The sequence below is a fragment of the Lagenorhynchus albirostris genome, chromosome 7 (assembly GCF_949774975.1).
Source record: "Lagenorhynchus albirostris chromosome 7, mLagAlb1.1, whole genome shotgun sequence".
Taxonomy (NCBI): domain Eukaryota; kingdom Metazoa; phylum Chordata; class Mammalia; order Artiodactyla; family Delphinidae; genus Lagenorhynchus; species Lagenorhynchus albirostris.
Genome location: NC_083101.1, coordinates 28,737,110 through 28,762,612, shown reverse-complemented (window position 1 = coordinate 28,762,612; position 25,503 = coordinate 28,737,110). Strand labels below are relative to the sequence as shown.

Below are 25,503 nucleotides of genomic sequence, written 5' to 3'. Positions count from 1 at the left end.
ATGTCTTCCACCTTAGAAATGTAGGCTCCCTGAGGACCCTATGTCTTTAATGTCTAGAATAATGCCTGGTACATATCTAATAAATATCCAATGAATCATGAATTAAGTGAGCCAAAATTTCTGGTCACTTTCATGTAAATATGACTAGATTTTTTTTTTCTTTTTTTTTTCTTTCAGTGCTGGTATCTTACATAGCATTAGATACTTGGTTACTAGAACTTAAAAGGTGTTAAGTGTTAGTAATGCTGTTCCCATAATTATTTAACACTTAAATTTATGGCCTTTAATAGCTTATATTTTCCTATTCATGCTCTTAATCCTAAAATCTCTACTTTGAAGCTTTGGGTAGGGTGGTTATTATTTCAATTTTATAGGTTTAGAACTTGATTTTTAGTTTTTTCAAGTGGTTTGTTTAAATTTGCAATGATGTTTTAGTTCACTGTCTCCCAGATTTAACTATAACATATGGAATGAAAGTATTATTAGGATAAGAGGTACATTTATCCTAAAAACTGAGAAAGGCTGAATTTCAAAATGGGAATAAAGTATAAAGTTATGATGGTTAAATTACCATGTTCACTTCAAATTGCTGTGAAATTTGATGACATAAAGGTATATGTGTTTAAGAAAATGGATGGTTTTCTAAAATATAATACTTTCCAATCTGAAACTCTTCCTAAAGGATTCTAAAACTTTAGCAGCAAAGGAAAAAGAGGTTAAAAAGATGACAGATGGGCTGAGTGCCCTTCAAGAAGCAAGTAATAAAGATGCTGAAGCTTTGGCTGCTGCACAGCAGCACTTCAATGCTGTTTCCGCTGGCCTGTCCAGTAATGAAGATGGAGCAGAAGCAACTCTTGCTGGTCAAATGATGGCCTGTAAAAATGACATAAGTAAAGTTCAGACAGAAGCCAAACAGGTAAATATAGACAGTAAGCACTACGTGATTGCAGTTTTTTTAAATTTTTTTATTTTCATTTTTTTTTGAGAAGCTCCTTCACATTATGCTTTGGCAGTTGTTATAAAATGTTGAAAATAATCAGATCAATATCAAGGAACTTTTTATTGTTTACTATATTCTGTCACTCTTTAGCACCTAAAACAATGAAATTCAAATATGTTGATTGCTAACTGTTGACAATGTTAGTTTAAGATGTTATAAAACGTAAAATACCTTTATAGATTAATTGAAATTATAAGTGCCATAAATGCTCTGTTCTGCTTTCAGCATTGTATGGAATATTTGAGGTTAGTTTGTTTTCATCTTTTTGCTGTTTTATTGACATAAAATTGAAGTTTTAAGCTTTAACAGGAAAACAAAAATGTCTTCATTTCTATGTCCACCACACTTAGTTCTTTAAAACTTTGTTTCTGAAACTTTGTAGTATCCTCCTTGGAAGTATCTCTACCTCCCATTTACCCCCATTCCAGTCTTTGGTTTCCCTACTCTGATTTCATAATCTTCAATGGCTTTTCGATCTATAAAATGGTTTTCATATTTGTTTAGATAGTTGTGCAGCTTAGAAGTCCTATGAACGCAGGAGTTTTGATGGCAGAAAGAAAAAATGTATATATACACACGCACATTCTTTTATTTGTTTTTTAATGGAGGACTCATCTTTAAAAATATACACAGATGTGTGTGTATTAATCCCATTCAAGGTTTTCTATTATATATTTGCAACTTTTTCATTCGAAGATTATGGTCACAAAAAAGGTGATGGTCAGTTTTTTTTTGTTAACTTATTTTATATTGGGAAAAGTCCACCATTCAGTTTTAAAGGAAGTATACAGTCATTTAGATCTTAGAATACTAGTTCATGGTTTTAAGGAATAGTGCTCAACTATATAAACTAGCATTTAAATATCAGACTTATAGCTTTTAAATTTTTCTGTCAGTTTAGCTTCCTTTTCCTGTATAATTTTATTTCTCATTGTTCAGTACAGTTGTACAGTTAATTATACAACACAAATATACATAAATACAAACATGCATATCTAAGTGGAAAAGGAGGGAAGAAAGTGATAGAAATAGCTTTCTATTTTGTTTTTAATTTAACCAGCTAATGATAGTTATTCTTTGATATAATTTTTGAGCTCATTGATATCAGTTTTATAAATATTAAAAATATGGACTTAAATTGCAAATTATTTAATGATTGGAGCTTTTATTCATTTATATTCTGAGTAGTGTTTTGAGGTGAAAACATTGGGAAATGATCTATTGAGATATTGATCCAAGTGACCAAACAGTTACATTTTTAAGGCTGATGTCTCTTAAAGCAATCTGAATCTGTGGCCATTTTATCACTAGCACTGTTTGCCTCATATAGTCTGTTACATTTTTCTGTTATAGGCTCAGATGAAGTTGAAACATGCCCAACAAGAATTAAAGACTAAACAAACAGAAATTAAGAAGATGGATGGTGGCTATAGGAAGGATCAAGAAGCTTTAGAAGCTGTGAAGAAACTTAGAGAAAAACTTGAAGCCGAAATGAAAAAGCTAAATTATGAAGGTTGGCCTTTAAAGATGTTAAATCATTAGGAAGTAGTGATTATTGATAGAAACTTCCTTAAATAAAGGAAATAGCAAGTAGGAAATATTTTATCCCATTAATATTAGTGGGTATTAGTATAGGAATTATTTATAAATATAGTCACAAAAAATAAGTATAAATCAACCCTTTGAATTTTTGAAAGCTCAATACTGAGAATTTCCTGCTTTAGTCACTCTAAAGTGCCACTTGAAAACTCAAAAATGTTATTTATATATTTCTACATTAGTAGGTATCCAATTCATATGTTGTTTCTTGGCATGAAAATGGTGTTATGTGTTGGAAATATGTCTACTTGACACTTGATAGAAATTTGAATGTCAAGCATGCTTTTTTTTAATACTTACCAGAAGTTTGTATTTTGCTTTTAGAAATGCTTTGGAAATAGAGGTTACTAATATTTTCCTTAAAGCAGTAGAATATTTGAGTTTTTAAAACTTGGTTTCAATTTACTTATGACTTATTGTTCAGAAAACAAGGAGGAATGCCTTCTGGAAAGGCACAGGCAGCTATCTCGTGATATCAGTAGATTGAAAGAAACATATGAAGCTCTCTTGGCCAGATTTCCCAATCTTCGATTTGCCTACAGGTAAGAGAGCTAAACATTGAATTCTAACATCATGGTAATAACCAGGATATATTTTTGTATGAAAATTATTGTAAGCTGCTTTTCCTTAATTGATACATTTTCCTTAAATGTGTTTATTGAATGTTTCAGATTTGTAGGCAGGGGAAATTCTTGTGAAATTTAAGGCTACTAATGCCACTAATCTTAAAACCAAAATGAGGGGAATTTAATCTCAGTTGGAAAGTTCCTTTAAAGTTATTATATCATTAATATCAAATAACTGTAAACATTAACATTTTACAGTTTGTTTTACTCTATGGTTCTTTTTTTATGAATACTTAATATATGTATTACAAAGATTAGAACATCAAAGTTATTTTTGTTACATTGAAAAAATATATACTGAAAGATCTTTCAATTGATTTTAAAACAATAGTCAAGTGTATAGTAGCATACTGTGTAAAGAAACCAATGTACATACCTTAATTAAAAAAGGCTTTATTACTATAAAATACTATCAGCTGATAGTGCAGGCTTGCCATAAACCTTCAATTTGTAAAAAGCAAAACAAAACAAAAAACAGCAGTATTTGTGAAACACAATAAAAGGTATGCCTGTAGCTGGCTAGTCATCTGAGACATTTGAAAATTTTTGTTCCATTAAAACTATATGATTCTTGTGCTATTACTTTATTGTCAGAAAGAGCTCTTGACTACTAAAGTACAACTTTTTCTATTTTCTTATCTAAGATTAATTTTTGTCCACTTTTCTGTTTTAGGGATCCAGAGAAGAACTGGAATAGAAATTGTGTGAAAGGACTTGTAGCTTCACTGTTTAGTGTGAAAGATACTTCTGCAACCACAGCTTTAGAATTGGTGGCTGGGGACCGACTCTACAATGTTGTAGTAGACACAGAGGTAAATTGATTTTCATGAAAGAAAAGCTATAATTGCTGTTTGGCTTGAAAAATCATGTGTTCCTAGTAGAACTGGGTACTTTCTTGATGTTTTAAGCTTCTCCTAAGGCTGGATGCTTATCTTTACAGGGTAAAACTATAGAGTTAATGACTTTTTAATTATGTTATTGATTATATTTGATTAACTGTATTCCGTTCTTTATTATGGCTGAGTAATGCTAACTCAGGAGCCCAGAATGCATATTATCGATCTTAGAATTTTGATCGTTCAGGATAGTAGGCATTCAGCATTTATTTGATTATGGATTCCTAAACTTGCACTCATTCCATTTAAATGTTCTCTGTCATTAATATTTTTTTCATTTCTAATGCACAACGTTTTAGGTTACTGGAAAAAAGCTACTAGAAAAGGGGGAATTGAAGCGCAGATACACTATAATTCCACTCAATAAAATTTCAGCCAGACGTATTGCTCCAGAAACTCTGAGGGTTGCTCAGAATCTTGTAAGTCTTTTTTATATGCTTTATCTGCATCTCACTTTTTTTTTTTTAATTACAGGACATTAGCTTTGTCCTTTGAAGTAAATTCGGATTTAAATCATATATCAAAGCACAAAATTTTATTGTGATACCATGCTTAAAAAAGTTAAGATACCAAAGAGAATAAGTTGGCGTTTGTGAAATTAGATGGAGAGAGAATAGAAATGTTGGAAGACTAAAATACCCCTTGATATTTTAAAGTTGTAGTATTAAATGTCCTTATTTTATTTTTTAAATTTTTATTGGAGTATAGTTGATTTACAATGTTGTGTTAGTTTTAGGTGTACATCTACGTGATTCAGTTATATATATATATATATATATATATATATATATATATCCATTATTTTTCAGATTATTTTCCCATATAGGTTATTATGGAATATTGAGTAGAGTTCCCTGTGCTATACAGTAGATCCTTGTTAGTTATGTTTTATTTATAGTAGTGTGTATATGTTAATCCCAATCTCCTAATTTATCACTTTCCCTCACATTTCCCCTTTGGTAACCATAAGTTTGATTTTGAAATCTATGAGTGTTTCTGTTGCTGGTCTCTTAACTTCAAATGCATTTCCCATTTCTTGGCATTTGCACTCTTCTCTTCTCACAGTTGCTGGTTTTGATACTGTATTTGTGTCTGGATGATTTCCAACTTTTACTTTATGTTTATCTTTCTTGGTGAGCTTTCTCATTTGTGATTTTCTTGCTTCTAGTTGTGGACTCCTTTTTGGCTTTTTTTCCTGCCTAGAGAAGTTCCTTTTGAATTCGTTGTAAAGCTGGTTTGGTGCTGTTAAATTCTCTTAGCTTTTGCTTGTCTGTAAAGCTTTTTTTGTTGTTTTTTTTTTTTACATCTTTATTGGAGTATAATTGCTTTACAATGGTGTGTTAGTTTCTGCTTATACATACATATGTTTCAGTTATACATATATACATATGTTTCAGTTATACATATACATATGTTCCCATATCTCTTCCCTCTTACGTCTCCCTCCCTCCCACCCTCCCTATCCCACCCCTCTAGGTGGTCACAAAGCACCGAGCTGATCTCCCTGTGCTATGCGGCTGCTTCCCACTAGCTATCTATTCTACGTTTGGTAGTGTATATATGTCCATGCCACACTCTCACTTTGTCACAGCTTACCCTTCCCCCTCCCCATATCCTCAAGTCCATTCTCTAGTAGGTCTGTGTCTTTATTCCTGTCTTACCCCTAGGTTCTTCACGACATTTTTTTTTTCTTAGATTCCATATATATGTGTTAGCATATGGTATTTGTCTTTCTCTTTCTGACTTACTTCACTCTGTATGACAAACTCTAGGTCCATCCATCTCACTACAAATAACTCAATTTTGTTTCTTTTTATGGCTGAGTAATATTCCATTGTATATATGTGCCTCATCTTCTTTATCCATTCATCCGATGATGGACACTTAGTTTGCTTCCATCTCCTGGCTATTGTAAATAGAGCTGCAATGAACATTTTGGTACATGACTCTTTTTGAATTATGGTTTTCTCAGGGTATATGCCCAGTAGTGGGATTGCTGGGTCATATGGTAGTTCTATTTGTAGTTTTTTAAGGACCTCCATACTGTTCTCCATAGTGGCTGTACCAATTCACATTCCCACCAGCAGTGCAAGAGTGTTCCCTTTTCTCCACACCCTCTCCAGCATTTATTGTTTATAGATTTTTTGATGATGGCCATTCTGACTGGTGTGAGATGATATCTCATTGTAGTTTTGATTTGCCTTTCTCTAATGATTAATGATGTTGAGCATTCATTCATGTGTTTGTTGGCAATCTGTATATCTTCTTTGGAGAAATGACTATTTAGGTCTTCTGCCCATTTTTGGATTGGGTTGTTTGTTTTTTTGTTATTGAGCTGTATGAGCTGCTTGTAAATTTTGGAGATTAATCCTTTGTCAGTTGCTTCATTTGCAAATATTTTCTCCCATTCTGAGGGTTGTCTTTTGGTCTTGTTTATGGTTTCCTTTTTTTTTTTTTTTGCCGTACGCGGGCCTCTCACTGTTGTGGCCTCTCCCGTTGCGGAGCACAGGCCCCGGGCACGCAGGCTCAGCGGCCATGGCTCATGGGCCCACCAGCTCCGCGGCATGTGGGATCTTCCCAGACCGGGGCACGAACCCGTGTCCCCTGCATCGGCAGGCGGACTCTCAACCACTGTGCCACCAGGGAAGCCCTATGGTTTCCTTTGCTGTGCAAAAGCTTTGAAGTTTCATTAGGTCCCATTTTTTAATTTTTGTTTTTATTTCCATTTCTCTAGGAGGTGGGTCAAAAAGGATCTTGCTGTGATTTATGTCATAGAGTGTTCTACCTATGTTTTCCTCTAAGAGTTTGATAGTTTCTGGCCTTACATTTAGGTCTTTAATCCATTTTGAGCTTATTTTTGTTTATGGTGTTAGGGAGTGTTCTAATCTCATACTTTTACATGTACCTGTCCAGTTTTCCCAGCACCATTTATTGAAGAGGCTTTCCTTTCTCCACTGTACATTCCTGCCTCCTTTATCAAAGATAAGGTCACCATATGTGCATGGGTTTATCTCTGGGCTTTCTATCCTGTTCCATTGATCTATATTTCTGTTTTTGTGCCAGTACCGTACTGTCTTGATTACTGTAGCTTTGTAGTATAGTCTGAAGTCAGGGAGCCTGATTCCTCCAGCTCCTTTTTTCGTTCTCAAGATTGCTTTGGCTATTCGGGGTCTTTTGTATTTCCATACAAATTGTGAAATCTTTTGTTCTAGTTCTGTGAAAAATGCCATTGGTAGTTTGATAGGGATTGCATTGAATCTGTAGATTGCTTTGGGTAGTAGAGTCATTTTCACAATGTTGATTCTTCCAATCCAAGAACATGGTATATCTCTCCATCTATTTGTATCATCTTTAATTTCTTTCATCAGTGTCTTATAATTTTCTGCCTACAGGTCTTTTGTCTCCTTAGGTAGGTTTACTCCTAGATATTTTATTCTTTTTGTTGCAGTGGTAAATGGGAGTGTTTTCTTAATTTCACTTTTGGATTTTTCATCATTTATGTATAGGAATGCAAGAGATTTCTGTGCATTAATTTTGTATCCTGCTCCTTTACCAAATTCATTGATTAGCTCTAGTAGTTTTCTGGTAACATCTTTAGGATTCTCTATGTATAGTATCATGTCATCTGCAAACAGTGACAGCTTTACTTCTTCTTTTCTGATTTGGATTCCTTTTATTTCCTTTTCTTCTCTGATTGCTGTGGCTAAAACTTCCAAAACTATGTTGAATAAGAGTGGTGAGAGTGGGCAACCTTGTCTTGTTCCTGATCTTATTGGAAATGGTTTCAGTTTTTCACCAGTGAGGATGATGTTGGCTGTGGGTTTGTCATATATGGCCTTTATTATGTTGAGGAAAGTTCCCTGTATGCCTGCGAGGCCACTATCACCCTGATACCAAAACCAGACAAGGATGTCACAAAGAAAACTACAGGCCAATATCACTGATGAACATAGATGCAAAAATCCTCAACAAAATACTAACAAACAGAATCCAACAGCACATTAAAAGGATCATACACCATAATCAAGTAGGTTTTATTCCAGGAATGCAAGGATTCTTCAATATACGCAAATCAATCAACGTGATACACCATATTAACAAATTGAGGGAGAAAAACCATATGATCATCTCAATAGATGCAGAGAAAACTTTGACAAAATTCAGCACCCATTTATGATAAAAACCCTGCAGAAAGTCTATAAAGCTTTTGATCTCTGTTGAATCTGAATGAGAGGCCTGCTGGGTAGAGTATTCTTGGTTGTAGGTTTTTCCCTCTCATCACTTTGAATATATCATGCCACTCCCTGTGGCCTGCAGAATTTCTGCAAAAAATCAGCTGATAACTTTATGGGGGTTCCCGTCTATGTTATTTGTTGCTTTTCCCTTTTTACTTTTAATGTTTATCTTTGTATTTAGTTTTTGTCAGTTTGGTTAACATGTGTCTTGGTGTGTTCCTTCTTTGGTTCATCCTGTATTTGATTCTCCTTGCTTCCTGTAGTTGAGTGAGTGTTTCCTTTCTCATTTTAGGGAAGTTTTCGGCTACATCTCTCTAAATGTTTTCTCAGACCCTTTCTCTCTTTTCTCCTTCTGGGACCCCTATAATGTGAATGCTGTTGCAGTTAATGTTGTCCCAGAGGTCTCTGAGACTGTCCTCATTTTTTCTCATTCTTTTTTCTTCATTCGGTGGCAGTGGCCAGTGTTGTGGTGACCAGAGCCTGCACTAGATATTGAGCAGGGCCTCCACTTTCCTCTGTGGTTGTCACTGCCGTCAGGGGCAGGGTCTCCTTCCTAGTTGCTGGAGTAGAAGCCCCCAGATCTGTTTCTGAGCTGTGTTTCTGATCTGCGGTGTGAGGTAGGCAGGATTTCCCTCCCACTGGGAGAGAAACCACTGAGTATTCCTCCTCTGGAGTTGTTCACCTGTGATTGTGCTCTATTGTGTCACCACCCATTGTGCTGGCTCACAAAGTACACTGTTGTTGGCCCTGCTCTCGTCCCCTTAACTGTGGGTATGCTGGCAGTTGGCCCTGGTGTCTCTAAAGCATTGTTTTCACCAGGCCACCAATGCACATCCACTGAAGTCAGGTGCCAGGACTGCAGCAGTCATGCACATGGAGTTGCTGTGGGACCTATGGAGGCAGCTCAGACCCTGGCCTGGTTCAACCCACACAAAGCCCACAGCTGCTAAAGGCAGACCTGTCTCAGCTGCAGGAGCACTCGTTGTCTGTTTGGATATTCTGTAGGTGGTAAATTTACAAAGCCGGCAGCAGAGGTGTAAATCCATGGTTGACAAAGCTGCGAGGAGAGACGTCAGCTCTTCTTCCTTAGTCACACGGCCCCTGGGGCTCAGACGTACCAGCCTCTGCTCCTGAGGCTGCCCCTGAGCACATGAGCCTGCCCAGGCAGGAGGGGGCCAGAGTGGTGACTGGTGCTTGTGAGGCCACTCAGGCAAGAGGGGGCCAGGGCGGCGGTCAAGGTGCTCGGGTCCGCCCAGGTGGGAGGGGGCCAGGGCAGTGGTCAGGATGTGGGGGCTGCCCAGGCGGGAGCCCCTCGTAGTGCCTGCAGCGGGGGGAAAGAGGCTGCAGTGGCGGCTGTGTCCTTCGCACACCGCTCAACAACAGCGCTTTGCTTCTGTGGTAGCTGGGGCTTCTTCCACGAACATTCCTGGTTGCTCCTATCCCTTCAGGCTGACTCCGTGCAGACAAAAGTGGTCCTCTCCCCAGGTCAGCTCTCCAAACCCCACATTCCAGCGCCTAGCCCCTGTCCGTACCACCACACGTGTCTCAGGCTGGGGCGCGCACGACTGTGGCACGGACCGTCCCTGTAGGTCTCACTCTGTCCTGCCTGTCACAGACTGGTTGCTGTACTTCCCTCTGAGCCCTCGAAGCTCCCCTCCTGTCCCATCTGATCTCCCCACTGGTGAGGATATCTCCCCAGGTGTGGGAACCTCTCCTCTCCTTCACCTCCCCTCCAAGGGGTACATGTCCCATCCCACTTCCTCTTTTCTTTTTTATTTCTTTCATCCTACCTGGTTACATGGGGATCTTTCTTGTCCTTTCAGGTGTCTGAGGTCCTCTGCTAGTATTCAGAAGGTGCTCTGTGAGAATTGTTCCATTTGTAGATGTATTCTTGATATATTTGTGGGGAGGTGTGTTCCACGTCACCCTACTCTGCCATCTTCTAGAATGTCTTTAAACCTAAGTCACATGACTATCAGGTGGCATTAAATGTTAAAAGTTTTGATTTCCAAATTGAATTATAGAGCTTATAGATAAATACAAGAATTCTTCAGGTTTTTTCATGCCAGGCACACTTAAACTGACTACAGTGACAACCGTTATGGAAGGTATCCATCCATCTTGCAGAGATGCTTCTCTATTAGAGCTTTTCTAGATTTCTTACCAACCTATGAACATACAAAGCAGGTAACCAGTATATGCAGTCAGCTGCTGAGATAGATCTAAAGTGGTGTGGTTACTAGTAAACAGATGAGTACAAGGAAATACATTTAAAAGGCTGTTGTGGTTGCATAATATTTGGTAAAAACATGAAGCCAATCATAACATTCAGCAGTGATATCAGTTATTGAGCAGGCATTCCAAGTGCATGAGTTGAAAAGAAAATTCTATGAAACCTGAAAATGCATGTATAATTAAGATACTAAATGGATAGTATATTTCTTGAAATTGAGACGCCTTCAATGAAAATTGTTTACTATCAGAAGAAGAAAGATGAGTACAGAGTAATTGAAAGGTGGTATTTTTGGTTAGTATTTACATCCTTTACTTAGAAAAATCACCTTAGAGTCTAGAAGGTTTTGGAAGTTATTTTAGTCCTATGTCAAGTTCCAGTGTTAGAAGTCAATTGGGGTTTTAAGTAACAACAAAAGCACTTCTACCCAGATCCCTCAGCCAGACCCATTTAATGGTAACTGCTATGTCAGAGGACACTGCTGAACATATGTTACATAGAGCTGCCTTCATTATGATTTCTGCTACTACTAAGCTCCATAAAGTATGCTAAGTTCTAAAAATGTGGGCAGAGGTAGACATTATAAACAAAGGTTGAAAAGACAGTTGGATCAAAATAAAAGATTGAAGGATTTTAAAAGATTTTTTTTACTCAATTGTTTTTATTTCTGTAACTGGCAGGTGGTTGCCTTAGCATGTTTTATTTGAATGAAAAAGTATTCACTTTGGAACAACCAAGTTAATAATTGAAGCAAAACATTTTATGTAATTGTGTTGATCCAGAAATTGATGTACTTTAATTAAGAAAGGATGTTCAATAGAGGGGTGGGATAGGGAGGGTGGGAGAGAGGGAGACACAAGAGGGAAGAGATATGGGGACATATGTATATGTATAACTGATTCACTTTGTTATAAAGCAGAAACTAACACCATTGTAAAGCAATTATACTCCAATAAAGATGTTTAAAAAAAAAGTTTGTTCAAATAATCCACTTTGAATTTAGAAACTTGGTAGTGGCTTCTGCTTGATCGAAACTCTCATAATGACTGGTATTCTAGCTAAATGTTTTACTTAGATTTTTCAGTGTTTAAACTTGGAATTGTTTTTTTCTAAAAGTGTTGTTTTCTATAGCATTTTAGAAAATTCAAAAGGAGTTGTAGTGCTGGATAGGTATTCAGTTTCTGTTGTGGCAGTTCTTACTATTTTATAAAATAATATTTGAAAGGAAAGGAGTAATATGTATCACGACATAACTGTTTTCCCCCAGGTTGGCCCTAATAATGTTCATGTGGCTCTTTCCCTGGTTGAATACAAACCAGAACTTCAGAAAGCAATGGAATTTGTCTTTGGAACAACATTTGTTTGTGACAATATGGATAATGCAAAAAAGGTAGCTTTCGATAAAAGGATAATGACTAGAACCGTAACTCTAGGAGGTGATGTATTTGATCCTCACGGGACGTTGAGTGGAGGTAGGTTTTATATCATTTTGTCCTCACAATTCTGCGTGGTAGATAGGATGGGTTTTTTTTTTTTTTTAAACAGGAAATATTGGGCTTGGAATGAGTTAATCCAGTGTTTTATTCCTAATCAAAGGATTGAGTTTTCTTTTGAATACCTACTTTGTGACAGGTGCTTAATATTAATTGAGAAATTCTACACTGTCATTGTCCTGAAGGAACTCATAGGCCAGTAATCAGTCCTATAGCTTTTCTTATTCATCTTAAGTCTATTCCCATTTATTTTCTCTTGCTTTTTGTCTTATTAAGATATTCTTGTCACTAGGATATGAAGTCTTTTTAGTCAGTACATTTGTAGCTTAACTAACCCACTTCTCCTTTAGGAAACATGTTAACTTCTAATTTGTGTATATGTTACTGCTCCTGTCAAAAGTAAAACAAAAAATTAAATCTGCCTGAACGCCTTAAGTAAGGAATTCTGAGATAATGACCATATATTTCTTGTTCTAATATTTGCAACACTGAGTTTCCAGATCTGTGTCAAGTGACCATGTAATAAATAACAAACACTAAATAGTACTTATTGTGTACTGGGCAGTGTTGTAAGACTGTACTGTCCAAAACAGTAGCTACTAGCCACATGTGGCTCTTTACACCAAAATAATTAAAATTAAATAAAATTAAAATAATTTCCTTAATTGCACTAGTCGTATTTCAAGGGCTCAGTAACCACAAGTGGTTAGTGGGTAATTGGACAGTGCAAATATGGAACATTTCTATCATTCTATAAAGCCCTATTCTAAGGACTTTAAATGATTAGCTTATTTAATCCTTATAGCAACCATAAGGTAGACATTACTATCATCTCCATTATACAGTTGTAGAAACTAAGGTATAGACTGATTAAGTAACTTGCTGGTAAGTGGCAGAGCTCAGAATTTGAACTCAGGTGATCTGATTACAGAGTTTGTGCTTTTAACCAAACCAAGAGACTTGGATGCCTCTTGAGATATCAAGTGTCTTAATTTCTTTCTAGGCCAAGAAAACAGCCAATATAATGAATTCCATGATATAGTATCAAGTTCCCCAGTGTACAAGATGACTAGCATCTGCAATTGGAAGATAGAGACCAAATATTTTTAAATATCTAAAATAGAAGAAACATTTTAGATTTCATTGAATTGGAGGTTCTTACAATTCCTGCTTAAGAGATGGCAAATATGTAACCCCATATCATATAAACAAAGTGCTCACAGTAGCACTGCTAATTGACCTTTGCATCCTCCCATCATACCTAGAGTTTTCTTGCCAACCTGACACCTCAGCCTGTTACTGCCAGACAGTTATAGTGCACGTCAGGTGAAACCAGTTTACGCTGCTACATCGAGTTTAGACCACATTATGATGTGGTAATAAACAGCTCCCAAATCTCAGTAGCTTACAAGTTTATTCCGTAATTATGCTACATTAACTGTGGGTCACTTGTCTCTGCTCCATGTTATTCTCATTATGGGACCCAGGCTGATCGAGAAGTAAGTCCCTTTTGTGAACATACTTTTCTCATGGGAAGGGAAGGGGAAAACATGGTAAATTATGTGCTGCCTCTTAAAGCTTCCTTTCAGAAGAGGTACGTTTCCCACTGGTTGGCTAGAGCAAAGCACATGGCTAAGCCTGATGACAGTAGAGAGGGAAATGGACCTGGGAGGGATGGGCCCAGTAGGCAAGGGCAATGATTATTTTGAATAAGTAATCCACCACATCTACTTAGAAGTATTTGTTATCAAGTATGTATGCCCTAAGATTCAAATGATGAAGTGAATTCTGTAGCTTCATAAACTTACTAAAGATTGGCTGTTGAATTATTTCAAGTATAATTCTCTCAGAAAAGTTTTTATTGCTTACTAAATACATGGTAACTTGGTGTCAAAGGCCTGTTTCAATTTGCCTCTGTCAGGTGCTCGATCCCAGGCAGCTTCTATTTTAACCAAGTTTCAAGAACTCAAAGATGTTCAAGATGAGCTGAGAATCAAGGAGAATGAGCTACAGGCTCTAGAAGAGGAATTAGCAGGCCTTAAAAACACTGCTGAAAAGTAAGACTTTGGTTGGATTAAGCTGTATTTAAAAATTTTCTTGGTCAAAGATTTGGATGGTAGAAGATGAAAGAAAATTTTATTTAAAGAAATACTTCTGGGCTTCCCTGGTGGCACAGTGGTTGAGAGTCCGCCTGCCGATGCAGGGGACACGGGTTCGTGCCCCGGTCCACGAAGATCCCACATGCCGCAGAGCGGCTGGGCCCGTGAGCCATGGCCACTGAGCCTGCGCGTCTGGAGCCTGTGCTCCGCAACGGGAGAGGCCACAACAGTGAGAGGCCCGCATACCGCAAAAACAAAAACAAAACAAAACAAAAAAGAAATACTTCTGACTTTTTTAATAATAACCTTGGTATTATTGAATAAGTTGTGAGTTGATAACATCAGTTTTTTTTAATATAAATAGTGTCTTTGTTTAATATAGTGTCTTTGTCAGCCAAATATTCCCCTTTTTCTGCTGAGATACACTCTGTTAACATTCTGCTGGGATTAGTGAGGAAATCCATAGATACTCTAGAGGTTGATGCCAGAGGATACTTGAGTCCTTGGTTTGAAATGATGTAATATAGCATCGATTGGGTGTCTGCACTAAGTTTTGCAGCATTATGGCTGTCCTGTAGATGTTGAAGATCGCTAAGTTTCCTATGGAGAAGTTAAACAAGTTCATGTCAAAAGTCACTGCTAGAATTAAAGTGTTTACTTACAGTGTATTTTCTGTGTGGGTGTGGATATAGGTATGTATGCGTACTTGTGTATGTTCTGCTTGTGTATGATAGTTCTGCTTGTGTATGATACATATTTTGTGTATGACACAATATGTGTATGCCATTTTTTTTTCAAAATTGGTACTATGCTATTTAATGTAACCTTTTTTTGTCACTTAACGTTATTTACTGTTGTGTGCCTCATGCCAAGTACTCTTCGAGGAGCTGGGAATATAGCAGGGAGTCAAACAGATAAACCTCTTCATCTTGTTTTGATATGTGTAGCTGGGCAACAGACGATATAAAAAGGTAAACTGGTAAAATGTATGTTAGATAATGCTAAGTTCTAAGAAGAAAAAAGTAAAATAGTAAAGGAGTTATGAACTATCCAGGGCAAAGAAAGAGGTGTTGAAATTTTATATGGGGTGGGCAGGGAAAGCCTTACTGAGAAGACTGTTGAATAAATACCGGAATGATGTGAGTGAACTCGCCGTGTGGTTATCCAGGAGAACAGTCCTTACTTGCTGTAAAAGCTTCAGGAGTATAAATGCCACAAACTTACTAAGTACGGTATTTGAGAGCTTAATTGTAATTTTTTTCTAGTCACTCTGAAGATGGCAAATGGGAACTGAGATAAAATTAAAATCAGGGCTTCCCTGGTAGTGCAGTGGTTGAGAGTCCGCCTGCCGATGCAGGGGACGCGGGTTCGTGCCCCTGTCTGGGAAGATCCCATATGCCGCAGAGCGGCTGGGCCCGTGAGCCATGGCCTCTGAGCCTGCACGTCCGGAGCCTGTGCTCCGCAACAGGAGAGGCCACAACAGTGAGAGGCCCATGTACCGCACAAAAAAAAAAATCAAACATTTTATTTAGAATTCACAATACTGAATAAAGCTTTAAAAGAGAGAGAGAGAGAGAGATAAAAACCTTGAAATGAGAGACTTTCCTGGTTCGAGCCCTGGTCTGGGAAGATCCCGCGTGCCACAGAGCAACTAAGCCAGTGCGCCACAACTACGAGCCTGTGCTTTAGAGCCCCGGAGCCACAACTGCTGAAGCCTACGCACCTAGAGCCCATGCTCCGTAACAAGAGAAGCCACCGCAATGAGAAGCCCATGCACTGCAATGAGGAGTAGCCCCCGCTTGTCTCAACTAGAGAAAACCCATGTGCAGCAATGAAGACCCAACGCAGCCAAAAATAAATAAATAAATTTTAAAAAACTTGAAGTGATTTTTTTTGGGGGGTTAACTTTTGGCATTCATCTTCTGAAATCATCAAAACTTAGAATGGTACCAAGACTTCTTTGGGACACAGTATTATATGGAAAAGATTGCTACAGTAAGTCAAAGTGGCCATTTGAAGATGTAAATTGTATCAAAATGCCCACTTTCAAACACTATATACATGTAAAGCTTGCCTTTTACCTTCATTAACATACATTAACCATAAAGTGAATGAACTTTTTCTGTGAGAAAGATACAAGAAGATTTCTCTGATATATGGAAGCTCTGTCAAGGCAATGAGTTTGTGGTCACATTTGGCTTGGAACTGTTAACTTTGTTGAGCAATACTGGATCATTATTCTGCAGAGATGTCTTGTAGACTAATTGTGGCCCAGAGGTTAAGGAAGAGAAATAGATTTTGAAAAATGAGAGTGGAAGGGTCAACTAAAGCCATTCTTTCATATATCTTATCAGGAAAATAGCTTATATCTTTTTGTACATTTCTACACTTTACATTTTTAAATGAGTTGGAAAATGACTCAAGTTAAAATTATGCTGTCAAGCAGTCTCAGACAAGAATACTCAAGGGAGTATTTATGTTTTATAAGTTGCTTCCTTACTTTTTCCTCAAACCTCATGAATTTCTAGTGACAAGCAACCTTTGAATTTACTGTAATTTAAAATTTCACTGCAGCTGAATTAGCGAAATACCTTCCAAAGAAATAACTTGAAGCATCCAGAACTGGGGGAGAATTATAGGGTTTGCAAAAAAAGTGTTTTGCAAATGTTTAAGTTCAGTACTGTGCCATTTTAAACTACCAGTCTCCTTACAAAATGTAGGGAACATTATTTTTTTAACATTTGAAACTAGGGATTAATAGATTACAAAAGTTTTGAAATTTTATATAATTGTTATGTATTCTATTTTTGTGATGGGGAGCTGTTATGGAGTTTTTCTTTTTGATAAGGATCAGTGGGAGGAGTTATTTTTAAGGAAACCTATTCAAAGATTATTGGTATTTTCTAAAATTAAGAATATTTCTCTGGATAGTTACTATTGGTCTTGGTCATTTAGGGTTGTTTACCTTCAGTAACCAAGTCAAACTTGAGTTTAATTGATGCCTCAGAAATGCGGAAGTTATCAAAACGAGTCTTGTAACCAGTGGCATCTTATATTATGTTGTATGAGTTTGTTTTGGGTAAGAGCCTGTTATTTAAAAGCATGTCTCTAACATCAGAAAAACTGTTGTCATTTATTATAAACTTCTCTTTCTTAAGGTATCGCCAACTAAAACAGCAGTGGGAGATGAAAACTGAGGAGGCAGATTTATTACAAACCAAGCTTCAGCAAAGCTCATATCACAAGCAACAGGAAGAATTAGACGCTCTTAAAAAAATCATTGGTAAGACAAAAACATTCGGTGCTAATCTGTTTCTACTGATAACCTTACTTTAGGTATTTAGCAGCTTTTGTGTTTATTATATATTTATCTGCATTAATTACTTTAAATATTTTAATTTAAAAACATTTTTCAATTTAAATACTTTAATAATTTTCTATTAATTTGCCCTTTTTTTTTTTTGCGGTACGCGGGCCTCTCACTGTTGTGGCCTCTCCCGTTGCGGAGCACAGGCTCCGGACGCACAGGCTCAGCAGCCATGGCTCACGGGCCAAGCCGCTCCGCGGCATGTGGGATCTTCCCAGACCTGGGCACAAACCCGTGTCCCCTGCATCGGCAGGTGGACTCTCAACCACTCCGCCACCAGGGAAGCCCTTCTTGTCTTTTTGATAATAGCCATTCTAATGGTCAAAGTGATTTCTCATTGTGGTTTTGATTAGCATTTCCCTGGTGATTAGTGTTGAACATCTTTTCATGTACCTGTTGACCGTCTGTATGTCTTCTGTGGAAAATGTGTATTCAGGTCCTCTGCCTATTTTTGGATTTGGTTGTTTTTTTCTATTGAGTTGTATGAGTTAATATATTTTAGATATTAACCCATTATCAGATATATAATTTACAAATATTTTCTCCTATTCGGTAGTTTGCCTTTTAATTTGTTGATGGTTTCCTTTGCTGTGCAGAGGCTTTTTAGTTTGATATGTAGTCCCACTTGTTCATTTTTGCTTTTGGTGTCAAATCCAAAAAAATCATCAAAACCTATGTCAAGGAGCTTACCACCTGTGTTTTCTTCTAGGATTTTCATGGTTTCAGGTCTTATGTTCAAGTCTTTAATCCATTTTGAGTTAATTTTTATGTATGGTCTTAGTGGTCCAGTTTCATTCTTTTGCAAGTCCAGTTTCCTTCCACCATTTATAAAAGAGACTGTCTTTTCCCCATTGTATATTCTTGACTCCTCTGTCATAAATTAATCGACCATGTATGTGTTGGTTTATTTTTGGGTTCTCTATTCAGTAGTTCCATTGATCTGTCTGTTTTTAATATCAATACTATACTGTTTTGATTACTCTAGCTTTGTAATAAAGTTTGAAAACAGGGAGTATGATTCCTCCAGCTTTGTTCTTCTTTTTCAAGATTGCTTTGGCTGTTTAGGGTCTTTTGTGGTTCCATACAAATTTTAGGATTGTTTATTCTATTTCTGTGGAAAATGCCATTGAAATTTTGACAGGAATTGACTTGAATCTGTAGATTGCTTTGGGTAGTATGGACATTTTAACAATATTCTTCTAATCCGTGAGCACAGAATATCTTTCCATTTATTTCTGTCTTCAACTTCTTTCATCAGTGTTTCCTAGTTTTCAGTGTACATGTCCTTCACCTCCTTAGTTAAATTTATTTTTAGGTATTTTCTGTTTGATGCAGTTGTAAATGGGATTGTATAGAAACACAACAGATTTTTTATACTACAACTTTGCTGAATTTGCTTATTATTTCTAACAGTTTTTTGATGGAGTCTTTAGGGTTTTCTATTTATAATACGTCATCTGCAAATAGTGACAGTTTTACTTCTTCCTTTCCAGTTTAGATGCATTTTTTTTCTTTCCCAATTGCTATAGGACTTCCAACACTATGTCAAATGAAAGTGGAGAGTAGGCAAGGATCCTTATCTTCTTCCTGATCTTAGAGGAAAAGCCTTCAGCTTTTTACCATTGAGTGTGATGTTAGCTGTGAGCTTGTCATGTATAGCCTTTATCATGTTAAGGTATGTTCTCTCTGTACTCACTTTATTGTGAGTTTTTATCATAAATAGATGTTGAATTTTCTCAGATGCTTTTTCTACTCTTCAGATGACCATGACTTTATCCTTCATTTGTTAATATTATGTATCACATTGACTGATTTGCAGATGTTGAACCATACTTGTATCCCTGGAATAAATCCTACTTGGTCATGGTGTATGATCCTTTTAATGTATTGTTGAATTCAGTTTGCTAAGGTTGTTGAGAATTTTTGCATTTGTGTTCATCAGGAATAATAGCCTGTAATTTCCTTTTCTTGTGGCGTCCTTGTCTGTTGTGTTTTTTTTTTTGTGGTATGCGGGCCTCTCACTGTTGCAGCCTCTCCCATTGCGGAGCACAGGCTCCGGACCCACAGGCTCAGTGGCCATGGCTCACGGGCCCAGCCGCTCTGCAGCATGTGGGATCTTCCCGGACCGGGGCACAAACCCGTGTCCCCTGCATCAGCAGGCGGACTCCCAACCACTGCACCACCAGGGAAGCCCCCTTGTCTGGTTTTGATATCAGGATGATGTTGGCCTCACAAAATGAGTTTGGAACAATTTCTTCCTTGTCTACTTTTTGGAAGAATTTGAGAAGGAAGGATTGGTATTAATTCTTCTTTGAATGTTTGTTAGAATTCACCAGTAAAGCCGTCTAGTCCTGGACTTTTGTTTGTTGGGAGGTTTTTGATTACTTACTAAATCTCCTAATAATCTCTTTTCAGATTTTGTTTCATCATGATTCAATCTTGATAGGTTGTATTTTCTAGTAATTTATTTTTTCTAGGTTGTCTGGTTTGTTGGTGTAAAATTGTTAATAGTAACCTTTTATGATTCTTTATATTTCTGTGGTATCAGTTGTAACATCTCATCTTTTATTTCTGACTTTGAGTCTCTTTTTTTCCTTAGGGCTAGCTAAAAGTTTGGCAGTTTTAAAGAACCAGCTCTTAGTTTCATTAATTTTTTTTTCTATTTCTTTTTAGTCTCAATTTCATTTATTTCCACACTGATCTTTGTTATTTTCTTCCTTCTACTAACTTTAGGCTTTGTTTGTTCTTCTTTTTGATGCAGTTGTAAATGGGATTATTTAGTATATAGAAATACAACAGATTTTTGGTATAAAGCTGTTTGAGATTTTTCTTGTTTCTTGAGGTAGGCATTTATTGCTATGAACTTTGCTATGAACTTCACTCATAGCTAGAACTGATTTTGCTACATATGATGTAAGTTTTGGTATGTTGTATTTCCATTTTCATTTGTGACAAAGTATTTTTTTATTTCTCTTTTGATTTCTTGGAATGACATTTCTACAATGAAAAGTAGTATAGGAAATTGTCTAATCATGGCTTTTAGGGTTATATTTGTACCTAGGTCCTAACGCTTAACAGTATATGTCAGTTGTGACCATCACATGCTCATTCTATCTTACTTTTTTATTTTTAAATTTATAAATTTAGAGGTAATATGTTTCCTATGCTTCATCCTAGACATGTTCTCACAGTGCTTCTCTACTTTAATAAAAGATTCCTTGAATAAAAATAAAGGAGCAAGGAACACTAAGTAAGCTTGCTTATAAGTAAATTGTAAGCTTTCTTATAACTAAAATAAAAAGAAAACACCATAGTTACACACTCAGTTCTGATGTTAGGAAGTATACAGTCATATAAAAAGAAGATGGTCTAAAAGATGGTCTGTGATATATATATATATTTTTAGATGTTGGGGGTAGGAGTTTATTAATTTATTTTATTTATTTTTGCTGTGTTGGGTCTTCATTTCTGTTCAAGGGCTTTCTCTACTTGTGGCAAGCTGGGGCCACTCTTCATCACGGTGCGCAGGCCTCTCACTATCGCGGCCTCTCTTGTTGTGGAGCACAGGCTCCAGACGCGCAGGCTCAATAGTTGTGTCTCACAGGCCCAGTTGCTCCACGGCATGTGGGATCTTCCCAGACCAGGCCTCGAACCTGTGTCCCCTGCATTAGCCGGCAGATTCCTGCATTAGCAGGCAGATTCCCAACCACTGCGCCACCAGGGAAGCCCAAAAAAGATGGTCTGTGATCTTTTTATAAGTTAAGTTGTAGGTAAAGTTTATGTTACTCAATTTCATGTGATTGGAAATAATTTCTTTACAGATCATTAGATAATTCAAGTATGGCTCTTAGGCATGATCTGTGTTTCAATATACCATTTCTAGAATAAGGTTAGAACAGTTGATTTTTTTTAAACTCTTGGCTCCAACTTTCCATACCTTTTCTTCTATTAAAAGTTGAATTTGTAAGCCATTAATATCTATACCTATTAATAGTTGTTGGAAGACCTCACATAGGCATATTTACCTGCTTTATGATGCAGAGGAAAGTGAGGAGACCTTAAAAAAAACCAAAGAAATTCAAAAAAAAGCAGAAGAAAAATACGAAGTATTGGAGAATAAAATGAAAAACGCAGAAGCTGAGAGAGAGAGAGAACTGAAGGATGCACAGAAAAAACTAGATTGTGCCAAAACTAAAGCAGATGCTTCTACCAAGAAAATGAAAGAAAAACAACAGGTAATAACTTTGTTTTGAAATGGAACTAATCTTTGAACATCAGAATAGAACTGAAGGTGGTAGAGCACCATTGGTTGGCCTTGGCCTATTCATCAGTATTTATCACAAAATCCAAAAGTGAGATGTACTTCTTTAGGAGACACATTGCACATCTTATGAGTCAAATTAAAATATGCTTTACTCTGAAACCCTGGAATTAAGTGTTATGTAATTTTGAGTAGGGGTTGCATTGGCTTGCTAATTTTGGAGAAAGAGCAAAGTTGCCTTTTGGTAAATGTTTCTTTCAAGAGTGGACCAAAGCTCATATCATGTACGCAGAGCTGTGTCGTATCAGAGATTCACTGTTGACATTTCTGTTTGATCATTTTCGTGAACATACATAAACTGTGAAAGAATGATGTAAGACCAGGCATGTTATATTTACAAAGTGCTATTCGATCATAGACTGGTGATATCTGATTATATCTTTTGGATAGTGCCAAGGCTGGAATTTGACCTGCGTTTTTCTGTCTGCAGAGGCTGTGCTCAATCACTATTCTGTACAATTTCACTTAAGTCTAACTTTTGTTCATAGTTTTTTTTGTTTGTTTTTTTTAACCCACCTTATGATTCTTTCATAGCTTGCACAGTATTTTCTAAAGAACTAAAGGCTATAATGGGAAAGAAGAAAATTAAGAAACTCATTTTTTTGTCACTGAATAATTGTTTAAAAAGGCTTTACCTCTGTTAATTTATCTGCTGTGTAGAACTGTATATCGTTTATCCCTATAGGAATAAAAGGATATAGTTTATACAAAGTTCTTTGAACCCTTAAAAATTGTATGTACATTTGTCTTTTTTTTTTTAATATAGAAAAATAAATTTCCTTTCCCCTTTCTTCTTTAGAAGTAGCTTACATGTTTTGGTAGTTGAGTAACTAAGCTATGGGTCTTACTTGCTTGAGAATCTTACTAATTTTGTTGACATGCATGTATTTATTTTTCAGTAGTTAATAACCTGTTGAATGCCCAGATGCTGTGTTTCTTATAGGAAGTTGAAGCTATCACCCTGGAGCTAGAAGAGCTCAAGAGAGAGCATGCATCCAATGAACAACAGCTTGAAGCTGTAAATGAAGCTATCAAATCCTATGAAGGTCAGATTGCAGTAATGGCAGCTGAGGTGGCTAAAAATAAGGTAAGATTTACTAACCATATTAGAGAAATTACAAATGTTAATCTAATTCTGAAATGGTGGCTTGAAGATGTTTGACTTTAGAGGTCTTTAGAGACTTTATGGTCTCTTCACTCCTGTCATGATGAGTTAAAATTATGAGTACCAATCCAGAAAGAGACCTGAAATAATATTACTAACTGTTTTGGTCCAGGTCTATTCAGAAGACAAAAACTACACAGTAATTTCACCAGGCAAAGTTTAAATAAAAATTATTAACTATAACAGGAGTTTGTAATGATGCAGCATTGATTGCTAAGAGATAAAGAAAACTCTAAAGACTATACGAACAGCAGATACAGGGAACAGCGTTACCTATAAGGCTGAGGCAGTGCACCCTTGGAAGAAACAAATCTGGAAAGGAGCCCCATTTTACCTGCAGGGCTGAGAACCACATCTACTTGTAGAAGATAACTGTGGCCCACTGGTGGTGGAGTTTGGTGGAGTACTAGGGGAAATCATGCATAGGAAAGTGCTACACAGGGGCACTTGCTGGGAAATAGCTTTCCAGGGTGCCATGGAGAGGTGCCCAGCCTGCGGACTTGCTGGGATGCCAGGGGAAGCCATGAAAGCTGCTAGCCCGTGCACATGACAAGCTTGCCTTTGAGAAAAGCACATTGGACCAAAGAAGTAAAGCCCCTTCCTTCTACAGTGACCCTATAGCATCCTTTACTGATGAGGCTTCATACTGTTGCACCTGGCAAGGGAGAAATGTCCCCATCTCAGAAGCAGGAAGTAAAGGGTGGATTTGGGACTGAGGGGCTTTCAAATGTTATGAAGACATTTCTATTATCTACAAATATTAGAAATGGTCCCTCATGAATATTGGATACCCTCTTAACCCTGTTTTTAAATTCTGAACTTGAATGCTGTTTTATTTCGTATTATTTCTACTCCTACTTTTTAAAACTGAGATATAATTAGCATAACATTTATATTAGTTTCCTGTGTACAACGTAATGATTCAATTTGCATACATTGTGAAACTATCACCACAATAAGTCTAGTAACCATACATAATTACAGAATTTTTTTTCTTGTGATGAGAACTTCAAGATGTACTCTTAGCAACTTTCAAATATACAGTAGTGTTATTAAATATTGTCACTATGCTTTACAAAGTGTACCCACTTTTGTTTTTTCAATATAACTTTCATTTTTAAGTTTTCTGCTGTGTGGCTATATAGATACTCTTTTTGTAAGTAATATATCATTGATCTTCATGTTAACTAAAATATAACAGCTTTTAACAGGGGAGTTCCATCCATTTTACGTACATTATAGTAAAGTGTGCTTTTGCCTTTTGTCATCAGCTTTTACATTTTCTGTTGTTTTTCCCTTGAGATGATTGTTTTAATTGTTGTAGCATGCAGTGTTTTAGAAAGTAGTTCCTTCCTCTTCATTCTGTTTGTGGTTAAATTCAAGTTTTTTTTTTAACACATTATTTATCAAACCAATAGCAGAATAACAATTCTTTATTCTTTTTGAAGATAAGGGATAGAAATGCTTTTCAGCTTTGTGTTTCTGATTACATTTTCTACAGTTTCTTTTCTGCCTTCTGACTTGTCTTTTAATCTCATTTTTCATCTCATTCCTCCATATTTTCTACCATCTTTCATGGACATCATGTGGAATTTTAAAAAATTAGATGTCATGTTTCTAAAGAGAAATGTGGAAGTAAAATAAGCCACTTCTTCCTTAATCTAAATAAAGATAAAATCAAAACGTACATATTTCTATAAAGAGGGCATCCATTTCTCTTTATGGAAAACTATAAAGTGGATCACTTAGTTTGTAAAGGTTGTTTTTTCAGGCTTTACATTCTAAATTGTTTCCATTTGCTGATAATAGTAACTAAGGACACTCTCAGGGAGCTAAGAAGAGAAATTGCCTACTAACTAATTAGGTTCAAACAAAAGTAAAATTTTATTTTTGCTCAATCTTAAGTGATAGATTTCCTTGTTTTTTTCTTACCATTGTAAAGATTGAAACAGTCATACCTGCGATTCAATCTTCAACCTCTAGGCATGAGGAAATCTTCATAAACACGATTTTGTCATGGGTTTTTGTTATGGGTTTTTTAGCTGAATGCTGTGATTTATCTTCCTCCTGCAAAGGACCTTAAGTGAGACAAATTAAACATTATAAAACATTATAAGGAAATTAAAGCATTTATGGCACATTCATAACCTAACCATAATGTCAAGTATTGTTTACTGCTCAAAATGATCTTGTTTTCTAATGAGCATGCCTAAAAAATTCCTAAATTTTTACTGGTGCTTTTCATCACTTACAGAGATCTATTCTTCCTCAGTCTTTTAGCAGGTTGTTCTACTTATCTGTTTTCCCTCTACCTAAATCTGAGTTGAGCTAGGTTTTTTTGTTTTCAGACATTTGTGTAAGTCTGTGACCATATCTTTTTACCAGAAGGACTTTTAAGATCTAGCAAAGAGGTTTGAGGGGGAGGAGGTGAGAGTTGATAGACTAAATCCCAGCTGTAATTATCACTTT

General features: G+C 36.5%; 1 protein-coding gene across 1 annotated transcript in view; it reads left to right on the top strand.

Annotated features, from left to right (window-relative positions):
• SMC2 (structural maintenance of chromosomes 2) overlaps nucleotides 1-25,503 on the top strand; it is a 50,315-nt gene that overhangs the window by 11,124 nt on the left and 13,688 nt on the right. Inside the window, exons 9-18 of the mRNA XM_060153365.1 lie at nucleotides 683-916; nucleotides 2,354-2,513; nucleotides 3,024-3,141; nucleotides 3,899-4,037; nucleotides 4,421-4,540; nucleotides 11,857-12,061; nucleotides 14,004-14,139; nucleotides 17,340-17,464; nucleotides 21,590-21,783; nucleotides 22,813-22,956. Of these exons, the coding sequence (XP_060009348.1) occupies nucleotides 683-916; nucleotides 2,354-2,513; nucleotides 3,024-3,141; nucleotides 3,899-4,037; nucleotides 4,421-4,540; nucleotides 11,857-12,061; nucleotides 14,004-14,139; nucleotides 17,340-17,464; nucleotides 21,590-21,783; nucleotides 22,813-22,956 (1,575 nt within the window). The remainder of the gene's footprint in view (nucleotides 1-682; nucleotides 917-2,353; nucleotides 2,514-3,023; nucleotides 3,142-3,898; nucleotides 4,038-4,420; nucleotides 4,541-11,856; nucleotides 12,062-14,003; nucleotides 14,140-17,339; nucleotides 17,465-21,589; nucleotides 21,784-22,812; nucleotides 22,957-25,503) is intronic.